The 12,908-nt window shown below is 41.6% G+C and overlaps 1 protein-coding gene across 1 annotated transcript in view; it reads right to left on the bottom strand.

Moving 5' to 3' along the window:
- Positions 1-1,814: 1,814 nt before the first annotated feature.
- Positions 1,815-12,908, bottom strand: part of fbxw4 (F-box and WD repeat domain containing 4) — a 63,548-nt gene continuing 52,454 nt past the window's right edge. Inside the window, exons 7-9 of the mRNA XM_038737873.1 lie at positions 5,809-5,949; positions 2,180-2,321; positions 1,815-2,017 (exon numbers count right to left, since the gene is read on the bottom strand). Coding sequence (XP_038593801.1) covers positions 1,883-2,017; positions 2,180-2,321; positions 5,809-5,949 — 418 coding nt within the window. The 3' untranslated portion in view covers positions 1,815-1,882. The remainder of the gene's footprint in view (positions 2,018-2,179; positions 2,322-5,808; positions 5,950-12,908) is intronic.

Genomic DNA, 12,908 nt, shown 5'->3' with positions numbered 1-12,908 from the left:
CAGAGGAATGCAATCACCTTATTGTACTCTTAGTTTATTCAACTATTTATTTTAGTTTTTGCTTAATACTGCTGTTTTGACTAACAATAGTGCATTGATTATTGACAAATGTAGATTGACAATTAGGTTACCTCTCATCCACTCAGGACAAGAGCCTGAAAGACATGTAAATCTGGCAGTTGGAAAGTAATAAAACAAAAAAGTGCCACATGTTTCAGCATTGTCAAGGTAACACAATGTGGCAAAGTGCTGTCCTGTTCCTGTTTACAGCATTTTGAGCCCTTACAGCCTTTTACACTCAATAACTTACCAGGTGACATCAGAAAAGTCTGTGAGGGTTCAGTGCTCAGGGTTTAGGGGGGACATTGAGATTGGGCCTAATTGGACCCAATTTGGACACTTTCACTTAGGGGTGTCCTCACTTTTGTTGCCAGCGGTTTACACATTAATGGCTGTGTGATGTGTTATTTTGAGGGGACAGCAAATTTACACTGTTATACAAGCTGCACACTCACTACGTTACATTGCAAAGTGTCATTTCTTCAGTGTTGTCACATGAAAGCATATAATCAGATATTTACAAAAATGTGAGGGGTGTACTCACTTTTCTGAGATACTATACTTACCTTACCATCCGCTACAGGGCTTCCCCCACTGTGTTGAATTATGGCACAATGGGCATTCCCAGTGCGTTACAAACTGACGCTGATGGTCTTGACCATGCGTACATATGTAATGAGTTGGGAGTGAGAATGGGTTGTGGAAGAAGGTGGTGTGGTCTGATGAATCACAGTTTCTTTTATATCATGCGGATGGCTGGGAGCGTGTGCATTGCTTACCTGGGGAACACTTTGCACCAGGATGCACCATGGGAGGAAGGCAAGCCGGTGGAGCCAGTGTGATGCTTTGGGCAATGTTGTGCTGGGAAAACCTTGGGTCCTGCCATCCATGGGGACATTTACCACCTGTACCTAAGGATTATTGCAGACCATGTTCACCCTTTCATGAATACAGTATTTCCTGATGGCAGTGGCCTCTTTCAGCACGATAAAGCGCCCTGCCACAAAGCAAAAATGGTTCAGGTATGGTTTGAGAAACTCAACGAGTTAAAGGTGTTGACTTGGCCTTCAAATTTTCCAGATCTCAATCCAATCGAGCATCTGTGGGATGTGCTGGGCAAACAAGTCCGATCCATGGAGGCCCCAATTGTTCATGTTGGCTCACTGTCACATTCAGTGAAATCAACCTTCTCCAGGAGAAATCTAGCTGGGGACGTCTGGTTTTTGTTATCCCCAATCTCATTTACATCTAAGAAATCAGTTTACTGGAGAAAGCCGACTAGAACTCTGTTACCTCAGTGCATGTACATTAAATGCACTCACTGTCATGGCTTATTGGGGCCATCATTAATGTTAATTAGTAACACCTGCCCTTTTCATACTATGACAAATCCAAATGTCTGCTGGATATAAAAATGCCTTGTATTTTCACTTGAACCCTTTGAATCTTTGAATCAGTGTAATTGTGTATAAAAACTATTGTGCTTACTTTACTACCCTAGAACACTTATTTATGAGCCACTGATTAAATAATCCTGATGACATCAGCTTGGGCTTTGAGACTAGAAAGATGCTATCCAGTTGGATTATGGGAAATGTAGGATCCAGTGTTTTTGGAGCATAAATCACACAAGGGTCATAAATCACTCTGAGTCCCTTGTGTTATTTATGAGATCTTTCCACACAGAGCTTAACTCATGGTAAATAAGTTGCTGGATCAGAATAAACAGTCCCTTTAAAAAGAACGTGAAGACATTTATTGTGAAAATAGACAGCTTTATTGAACAGATCAGTTTGTGTGTGTGTGTGCGTGTCTGTGTGTATCATCTGATGTAGATGGGGTTCTGTCTGAAGTCCAGTGAGTGCAGGGCGGTGGCCAGGGCTGCATACAGGTGAGAGCTAGTGAACCTCAGACAGTAAACCGGGCTGCTCACTTGGTCTGAGCTCAGCTGAAAGAACTGCACGACAAACAAAACATGACATCACATTACAACAGCAAGTTTAGTGTTTAATATCTGGAATTCAGCTCTTAACATTTTGTTTTAAACTTGCCTTTAAAGCATGTGATGCAGTACACACTGTAGATACCGCAGATTTTATTGAGGATATACTGTACTCACCTGCAGGCATTCAGTCTGTCGTTTGTCCCACAGTCGTACGACACCGTAGTACGAGGAGCCGCTGGCTATCATGTGATTCCCGTCTGTCTGGATGCAGTACAGAGCGCTGTCATGAGGCTCCTCCCACTCCATCACACACTTCCTGTTGGGAAGGAGTTTACGTACATGCATTGAGATGAACAGGACCTTTTTCGTGTTTTGATTTAGTAGCACCACATAATGCCTGATTCTTGAATGTTTTTAACTTGAAAATGCAGTGAAGTGATATGTAGGCAAGTCAAAGTCAAAGGCGAGTGGACTTCTTGAACACGCTTGCTCCTTGGAAGAATCTCAAACGCACAGGAGAGACAGTTCTGTGTGCGGGTTTGCCGTTTATCATTCTTATCTTTGTATCCAGAGTCTTTTATGCATTTTTCCAGGTATGTTGCCACTCTTTTATATGTAGCAGCTCTTCTCAAAAGTACAACCCAGTTTCCGTCCCAACTAACCTGACTAAACTATACTTCTTAATTTGTGTACTTCTTAAATTGTGTTATTTGCGTAGAGACCATCATTTTTAAAACAGAAAAATGTTAGTTTTGTGCTCCTGGACATTGGATTTCAAATGAATCAGTGACTTTGATGTTATAGTGTAGACTATCCGCTTTACTTCCACAAAAGATATACAATGGAGGAGCTGTGGCACTTTAGCGGGTCTTTTTTGACATGGACAGTAGATACACACAGGAATCAGGGAAAGAGGGAGAAGGGGATGACTTGCAGCAAAAGGTACACCAAGTATCTTTGTTGCGAGTCATCCCCTTCTCCCTCTTTCCCTCCAAACAGGGCTTGTGATTACAACATTAGTGTGCACCTTAATCATATGCCATATACAAACTTAAATAAAGTCATAATGTTTAATTTTTGAAATCCTTTGTAGTCAGTGACCGTCTGAAGTCTCATCACAGGGCCAGCATATAGACAAAGGTCTGAGACAGTTACTTGCGTCTAGTTTTGTTTCCAGAGGAATTTGGTGAATGAACTGATCCATTTAAGCCCAAGTAAATATTCATTCATTACACTTTTGTTGGAGGAGCTTGTGCTAATACTGTAATTAACTGGAATGAATTAAGTGAAGGTGTAACAACTGAACACCGTCTCAATTTTCCCCATAATGAGTAACAAATGATATATGTTTTTACAATGATGTATGTAATTTACAGTTACAGAGCAGTACCTTTTCAGAAAATAATAAGAAAATATTGGATCCATGAAAAAAGTGATACCAGCTGATTCAACTTCCAAACATACTTTTAAAGTGTCATGAGTAGGGATGAATTTTGTTAGGATTATATCAATACTACTAGATTAAAATACTGAGTTAAGTTTAGAAAAAAATGAAAAACTCAGTCACTATCAGTCCCTCCTTTTGCCTTTCTGTCCTCCTCCCTCTGCTGATGTGACTCCTGTGGAACCAGGGTCCAGTTTGGGTTCTGGAGGTAGACGCCGTCTCCACATTTAAGAGTAGGCTTAAGACTTTCCTCTTTGATAAAGCTTATAGTTAGGGCTGGCTCAGGTGAGTCCTGAACCATCCCTTAGTTATGCTGCTATAGGCCTAGACTGCCGGGACTTCCCATGATGCACTGAGCTCCTCTCTCCTCCTCTTCCTCTCCATCCGTATGCATTCTTGCACTCCTTCCTTGTCCCTCTCCTCTCTCCTTCTATCTCTTTCTGCAGTTGTTTCTGGCTCCAGAGCAGTGGGGTCTGGATCTGTGGTTGCAGGCTTCCTGTTGCCCTCAAGTTCCTGCTCAACACCCGCAGCTACAATTAATATTATTAGTATTCTTCTTCTTCTTGTTATTATTATTATTACTGCTATAATATTAATATCAATATTATAAGCTTATTTGTAACAATTCACTATTAGCCAAACTAGCATGTTGTAAACCGAGCAGATTAAAATTTTGTTCATGCTTGCAAACAGGTGTAATGATAAAGTATTGGCTTTTTACTCGAGAAGGTTTTATTGCACGTCCCCAACTTGAGTAATATTGGAGCTATCTAGACTTCACCTGGTTACTGAGAAAGTAAGAGACACAGAAATCACTAAAAAAAAGTTAAAACAATCTGAACTGCAACAACACAGGCGAGTTTCTATCTCTGTGTGTGTGTTGTGGAGGACAACGCTGAAACTCCATCTCTTGTTTACAGGAAAACCCTATACTGTCGTTAACAAGGAGGTCAATGTGTGTGTGTGTGCGCGTGTGTGAGAGTTTGTGTTTGTGTGTGTGCAGCAGCTGAGTGAGCAGCAAAGCAGGGTGGTGGTGGCTGTGGTTAAGAGAGGGGAAGTATTTTGGGGATAAGTATTTTCTGCCAATAGACATCGATCCTCCATTAGTGCAGCCTCATCAATAAGTGATGGAGAGACACCAGGGGCAGACAATGGGGCAGCAGAAACGTCTGGAGGCTCTCTCTCTCTCTCTCTCTCTCTCATGCACACACACCCACGCTCACACACACTGTGAAGTTTTGATTTAAATTACAGTACTAGAATAATAATAGCGTATAAACATAAACTGAATGGGAAGACAATCTAAGAAGCAGGGTTAGGTGGGTGATTATTGTCCTGATATTTATAAGGATTTCTTTTAATATATCACAATATATATAATATAATAAACTGTGTTCCACTGGCCAGTCTTACTAAGCATTACTTTTGGTTTTGGAACAACTCACTCATCCATATCTGGATACTACTGAACCTCATTCCAATGTATAAAATCATTGAAGTTATTTCTTTCCTTCATTGAGCAGTATTCCACTTGTTAAAAGTTGTGATGTGTGAAAACAAACATTTCTCTTTGGTGGTGAGCTGAAACTTCCAGACAACCAGAATCTCTAGGATGACCCTGGGAGCCTTTTGTGGCCGGTTAGGTTTGACCATATGAATTATTGATATCTAAAGAGGGACCCCCCTCTGCCAACCTTCACCCCAACCCAACCCCTTTCAAAGTCCCCAGAGCGATCTGCCAATCAGATCTGATTTGTCTTACTTGACTGATCCCCCCGAAATACAGCCTGAAGCCCCTCTAACCCCTGCTGTCCAAAATGAATGCTGCCCTCCCCAACCGTGTTAGGGACCCTGCCGACATACACTGAAGTGAGGGCTGCTGCATTAATATGGTCGCAGCAGTGTGCTGCTGGTTAGCTCCCTGTGCTCACACTGCTGGAAATAAAAGGCTTGGAATGATTTTTACACCATGGTCTGCATGTTATTGTTGAAGCTTTTCCAACCTGACAAGAAGACCCAAGGTAGGGAACTAAGGAGTTTTTTTTATGAAAATTGCCAAATTTAAACATAGCAGATATTTTAATGAAGTAAGAAATACTGAGGACAGTGTCCTCAATCTTATCTTTGGTCTCAAGCATGTTGTGGTAAAGGTCTGAAGCGTAGTGCAGGAGGTGCACTGCAGGTGTCACCAACTAAACAGATCCTACATTCACTGACATACACTGCAGCTGAAAATATTTTAGGAACATTGGTTAAAATGCTTAATGTAAAGTGTATTTATGGCAACAAGATAAAATTCTAAGGAGCACTGACTATTGCACTAACTGTTCAAGTTGAACCCGACAAAAGAGAGATGTACCGTGGGCTGAGTCGGAGGTCCCACAGGCGTATGAAAGTATCATAGCCGCAGGTGAAGAGCTGGAATGGAGACTCAAACACCATGTCCAACACACCAGCCCCGCGACGAAACTGTGAGCCCAGACTGCTCACACACTCCGACCTGGTGGGGAGAGAAGGATGGAGGAGGATGAAAAGACATAAGAAGTGAACATGTGAGATTTGTGAAATAAGATCATTCACGTGACCAGTGAGATTATAGGAATAACTGTGACAAAATTACTTTCATTTTACTCATCATCAATGGAGAGTGAAACCAACGAATTAAATAAATAAGTGATAAAATATATACTGTATATCAATCTGCAGTTTGTGTTGTGTGTTTTTCTCCCCAATGTGAGACTTTGCGGATTGGCTCTTTTATCACAGTGAAGGAAAGCACATGATCCCAGCGACTGCACATCTATCCATCACCATTTTCAGCATCTTATCTGGGAACCGGGTCGTGGTGGCAGCAGGACTAGTAAATTGAGAGCTTTGCCTTCAGGCTCAGCTCCCTCTTCACCACAACGGTCAGATACTCAATTAGTGCTGATGCCGCACCAGTCTACCTGTCAAAGGGACACTCATTTGTGAACAAGACCTGAGATACTTGTACTCCCACAGTTGGAGCAGTGACTCAGGCTACTTCCACACTAATATGTTTTCATTTTAAAGTGGCGTTTTAAAACTGAGAGGTGCCAACGGCGTATTGGATACGACACATGCCTTTGGTGTGAGAGACCTCGGTTCGATTTTCACTGTGACACATCCTCCAATGTGTCCCTGAGCAAGACACTTAACCCCTAGTTGCTCCAGAGGCCTGCGACCTCTGACCTATCTAGCAATTGCACGTCGCTTTGGATAAAAGCGTCAGCTAAATGAACATATGTAAAACTGTGTGTTTTAGCACCACTTTAGAAATGACCTCACAAGACCATTCATGTACACTGGGCATGCAGATCATCTACTTTGCGCTTGGTAAATGGTCTGTACTTGTTAAGCATCTTTTTAGTCTTTCCAACTACTCAAAGTGCATTCATAAACATTCATACACAGATGGCGGAGGCTAAGGAGGGTTAGGGTATTTTTTCTGGAAAAGGGTCATGTGACATGGGCGCTACAAATCAGGAAAGGACACGTCGTGACTGATAAGACCCATTCAGGAGGCAAACATTGGTGTCTGCGTCATCATATATGAAAGTCTCTGTTTCCGCCCGTCAAGACTAAAACTCAGTCCCCGGAGTCTTCAGATGGAAAGGGGATGAGCAGCATTTTCAAAAATCTCTGTTTCAGTGGTTCAAAAACACTAGAGTAGTGTGGAGTAGGTGTAAACATAGCAAAGTTTTTAAATATATTAGTATCATATAGCCTTACTTGCAACCCAGAGAAAGCAATTTGCCATTTTCCAGCAGATAACCATGGCCTCAGACTTGGAAGTGTTGACTCTCAGTATGGCAACATTGTTGTTTCACATTCATGCCAATAAAGCTAGACTGAATTGACTCTGATCCTATAAAACATAACTAAGGTTTCCACCATGGGACTCCTGTTAACCCCTTGTGTCGAGTATAAACTCAGCTTATACTATCGTTTGTGCACCTTTTAACAACCTGAATCCACAATTTATTTTTCACATTATTAAAAGTGAATTAATCACCCACTACTAATTAGAACAAATATTTACATAGAACTGGGCAATATGGATAAATCCTCTATCACGGTGCTATTTTATATCCTTATATCGATATATTGTGATATAGTAAATTGTCTGGAAAATCCAATGAGAAACTGTTTATTTATAAAATGGAATGGAATATCTGCTTTTGTCTAATCCAGTGAATTAAACAATTGACAAGAAACTTTATCACCTTGATGCAAATGTATATAGTGTATATATATATATATATATATATACTCATGGTGGGTTTACAAACTCCATTGTCAAATTGGCCACATTTCTAAATTTGTCATAAGTACATGCTTCTTCTTGTTCAGACACACAGATGTGAAAGCCTGCACAAAAGCCTGGACACATTTGATACAAAATATAAATGCTATCATATAGTGAGTGTTGTGAGTCACGGAGCCTGGATTATGGAACACTGGACTGGGGACATACACATAAATTATGTGCATGTACAAGTGATAAATAAAGTTTGTGTGTCTGGGTTGATGTGGTGTGACCTGTGTGTGTGTGTGTGTGTGTGTGTGTGTATGCGCGCGAGTCAGCTCCTTGCAGCAGCATGCTCCTGTGATCACAGCTCTGTCCCGCTTGTGCCTCGCCTCTTGATTATTGGAGAATAACTTGCACTCAGCAGGGCGGATTATTGCAGAATAACTGTCTCTTTGTTGCCATTTAATACCCTCCATGACCGTGACTGTGTGCGACTCTTGCACGTTTGATACCTGCCCCGTAGCAACCATTTAAAGGAGGCCGCTGGCCTTGGTGACCAAGCAGCCCTGTGCTTCGACTCGTGCCCCCCTCCCTCGCCCTAGAGCTCAATCCGCAAGCTCGGGCTGGTAATCCCCCAGCCTTACCCCAGGGGTCCTTCTTATTGGACCAGGGCTTTCCCCACAGGGCGCCTTATTGGGTGAGAGCTTTCTCATTGCCAGGGTCTCATGACTAAGCCCGGGCCAATGGGGAGTCTGTGATGAGGCTGAGTTTGTGTCTGTGTGGGGTAGTGACCCCTCATTTTCCCCTTACCACTAAAACCAAGGAGCTTAGCACATGCCACACAAAAAGAAACTCATTCAAGCCAAATGGATACGAGCCAGTTCATTCATAACTAAATAATGATGTCTCCATCACAGCACCACCACTCTAATTAAACAGAGATGATCAATTCATAACGCTACCCTCTAGAATCCTTCAAACAGGATGATTACAATCTTAGGCTGCTCTGAAGAAACGGTCAAAAACATTTACAAACACCAAAATGTGAGAGGAAAGTAAAAGCTAGGTTTCCATAAACCTACCTGACATCTGTGCACGGATCTTAAAGCCAGTAATAGCACCATGTGATGAGCTGGTGCATAGTGCAAAACAGCAGGGATCCTCAAATTGTTAGGTCACTGGTTTTTATGGGCCGTGCATGATTACAGGATGGAGGCATAAGCATATAATCTGTCAGAATGACTGTATCTGTTAGTGAGCAGCGGTGCAATGTTCTGATCTGACCATCCTGTCTATTGCTTGTCATAATGTTGAATACCTTAGTCTGGCCCCGAGCGTGCCTGACAGGAAAGTGTCACATGGAGGGCTCTAAAACATTGCTGACTGGCTGAGTCATAACCATCGTGCACTGTCTGTCCTAGAAGAAGGAAAACACGCCATTATAGGCTGCAAGTTGTAAAAATCACAGGGTGGCCGGCGTGAGATACTGTTAAAGCAGTCAGCCCTAAATTAGTGGAAATGTAGTACGGTCACACTGCATGTGGATTACGTTAAAAGTAGGCGTGCAGCTCGTTATGTACCTAAACTTCGGGGTCATGGGTCAATATGATCAAATCAATACATTTTCAGTATGGAGAAAACACACAAACAAAAAAGCAGATGACATTTCTGTCATTTATTTTGAAAAACGCATACATTAAATGGTGTCTCCTTAGTCCTAATTCTTACAGTAGATATTATTGTGCTAAAACATCAGCATATGGTCAATAAACTAACCCACCGCCCACCACACTGACGTCAATACGTCAGTAATCCTCCACTGGTATTAAAAGATTGCAGATTTGTCATTTTCTTAAATATGAAGTGAATTAAAGCTGTCAATCAAGACAGGTGTAGCCTGTTTGTCAGGAAATCAAATAGAGCGTTAGAGCCTGCCGTGCAGTTTAAGCTTTTTATATTCCGTTTACATTTAGTCCAACTCTACTTGCATTGTTTTACATGTGAAATGATTACTATTGCAATCATTAAGCAGACCCTTTTGTCCAGAGTGACGTTCAACAAGTGTATCTGACCTCCAAAGGAACACTCACAAATTGTTAGTGAATCCCTTCTGTGTTTCCAGATCTCAATTACTGAAGTGAGTGTTAGTCATGGAACATAAATCACAATAAACACTAGGCGCACACAACATCAATCATAGGTCACACGCCTAACCGATCTAAGAAAGTGAAAACAAATTTAGAGACAAGCACAATAGACTGGAAAGTAAATATGCAACCTATTTAATTTTGATGAACTTACAATGTACACAGAAACGCCTGAAAACTACAAGAAATAGGAACCAGGTTTAAACCCTAAACCTTATGAGAATGATCCGTTAAGCCTGATGTAAAAATTTCCATTAAAAATGGGAAAGATTCGAATGGAAATCATCGTTTTTTGGAGAGAAATGACTTTACTGCTTGAGAACGAAGCGGTTTGAGCTGCAGTGTGGCAGCGACTTTGTGAGATGGTTAGACTGGTGGCCCCAGGGGGCACAGACTTAGTGATTGTTATGAAGAGGCTACTGGCTGTGTGACATACAGAGTGTAAGTCCTGATTTCAGCCTGTCTGGTCTCACTGCAGGAGTGAGGTTGGCTTTAGGGGCCACACACACACACACACACACACACACACACACACACACACACACACACACACGTTGTGAAAGGAGTCATTAATGAATTGACAATGTTGGAAAAAAAACAGAAGAAGCTGAGGGCATTATCCTTCAGTGTGGGGACAGCTAAAGAAAAGCAGTGTGTGTGTGTTTTGTGACAGAACTTGTAAAGTTAGGCCTGAGGAGGCACTGGGAAACAGGCTCTCTCATCAAAAGCCATCAGACAGGTAGAGAAAAGAAGCCCTGCTGAGGTTTTTACTTAGTAAAACAAACAGAGGGGAGCCAAGCAACCTGCTGCATGTCCACCCAAGTTCCCCTGCACCTCTGAGCTCACTGCAGCAGGAATGTGAGCTTTCCTGGCAGAGACAGTGGAGAGGAGAGGCACGGCTGTTGGGACCCATCAACAATGACCACTTTCAAAATGTCACATACATGTGTGCGCTGCAAAGACAATACTGATGCAATTTGTATAACAGTGTGTCCACCTCGCCGTGCACATTTCACCTCCCTCTTTCAGTTTCAGGAATGTCAGGAATCCTAGCCTGGCCATTTGATTGTAAAAAAGGAGGGCTCCCTTTCTGAAGGAACAGAGGGGAATCTTGGAAGGTCCGTTTTCTTTGATGCTTTTTTCACCCCTCTGTGTTTAGCCATGAGCGAAGACAGTGTGAAAAGTTGGGGTGCTGCTCCAATGGCGCCACTTGTGTGGGATCCCCCTCTATATGGCTGATCATAAGACCTCTTTGTGCCGATGGGATGAAAAAAAGACTCAGAATTAATTGCAACGGAGAGAAAAAGAAAAACGGTAAGTGAAATTAAAATCGAAGCCACAAGAGATCAATGAGTCTGCACTTTATGACCCCCTGTCCCTTTTAAATGTGACAATTTTCAACCTGCACTTAGCCTATTAGTGCCAACATGAAGAAAATGATGGTTTAAGTGTAGAATTACTAGGACTGAACAATTGTTCTGACCAGCACTGTCATTTAAATATTGATTATTATCTCCTCATAGCCGGTGAAGTCCATAGTTGTTGTTTCAACTTTCAGTTAACTTATTACAGCTTGTTAAGACATCATAGTTAAAACTGTCTTTGGATTTAAAAATTGTTCGCTGTCAAATTGCAATGTGAATGTAAATGACGAGCCCTGATGTCACCTTGTAAAAAAGCATGTCAAAAATAATATTTATTCTTTGATCTGATCTTATTAACATGAAGAATTTTGACAAACAAGATTCTGTCTGTTCTTCAGCCTGTAAACACTTCTGCCACTATTTTCCACAGAGACAGGAAATGACTGCTGGAATCCTTCCTGGAAGCTTGCGGTCTCTTTTCTGTGATCTGGCGGTGGCAGCAGCTGTTTTTCTGGCCGTTGTTCGGTGGTGCAGGTGTAACAGTGTCTTCTTTATGTTTTGGCTCAGGTGGATCGAATGAATCAAAGGGACACGCAGTTGTGCTAATGTACAGGGTTGGAGGCTCATGCTGGTGGGTGTGTAGGGGCTGACGGTGGTGTGTCAGTTATCTGCAGTGTTTGAAGGTATTACAGGAACTCAGTGTGAGACAGTGTGTTTACAAGTGCGTGCATGTTGTTATTCCTCACAACTGAGACATTAACACATTCATTTCAAGTGAAAGAAGATTAGCAAATCAATAAACCTATTCAAATATTTGTAGAACAAATTCTTAACCATAAAATAATATTTCAGAACATTTTGTCAGGCATGTCTTCAATGTCTCCCTGCTCCAGCACAGATGATTTTAAAAGATCAGTTTGTTATAAAGCAGCTTCAGGAACTCATAATGAGTTGATCATGTGAGCTGTGTTGGAGCAGGCAGAGATCTGGACACACAGGACAGGGGGTGCAGGAGAGGTTTGGGACACGCTAGAAAGTATAGCTACATTTGGCATATTAAGGTTAAGTTGCACATTCTAGCCTATATGATAAGAAGGATTGAAGCATTAGAACCACTCATGAAATAAATATTGCAAGAAGCTGACTGTTCCATGGGTGAAATGATGCAACAGAAATGCTACACTTTGTAAATATCTGCTATATTCATCAGTATGATGGGAGAGAAGCAGGCCTGGACACAACAACACAATAAAACCTGCAGACACAGCCTACACGAGATGTACTCATTTGTAATTACCTTTTTATTTCTCTACCAAAACAACTTTACTATCAGATAGGGCTGTAACTAACGGTTACTTTCATCATTGACTGATCTGTCAATTATTTTCTCCAATAGCTGATTAGTTGATTGGTCCATAAAATGTCATAAAATGTTGAAAAATGTCAATCAGTGTTTTCCAAAGTCCAAGATGACGTCCTCAAACATCTTGTTTTGTCCACAATCCAAAGATATTCAGTTTACTGTAATTGAGGAGGAACTATACCAATCACTTAGGGGTGTTCTCACTTTTGTTGCCAGCGGTTTAGACATTAACGGCTGTGTGATGTGTTATTTTGAGGGGACAGCAAATTTACACTTTTATACAAGCTGTGCACTCACTGCTTTACATTGTAG

Source organism: Micropterus salmoides, unplaced genomic scaffold, assembly GCF_014851395.1.
Source record: "Micropterus salmoides isolate LMB-PRFRI ecotype aquatic unplaced genomic scaffold, ASM1485139v1 Ms_hic_scaffold_22, whole genome shotgun sequence".
Classification (NCBI taxonomy): Eukaryota; Metazoa; Chordata; class Actinopteri; order Centrarchiformes; family Centrarchidae; genus Micropterus; species Micropterus salmoides.
Note: the sequence above shows the minus strand (reverse complement) of the source record. Positions and strands in the feature narration are given on the sequence as shown.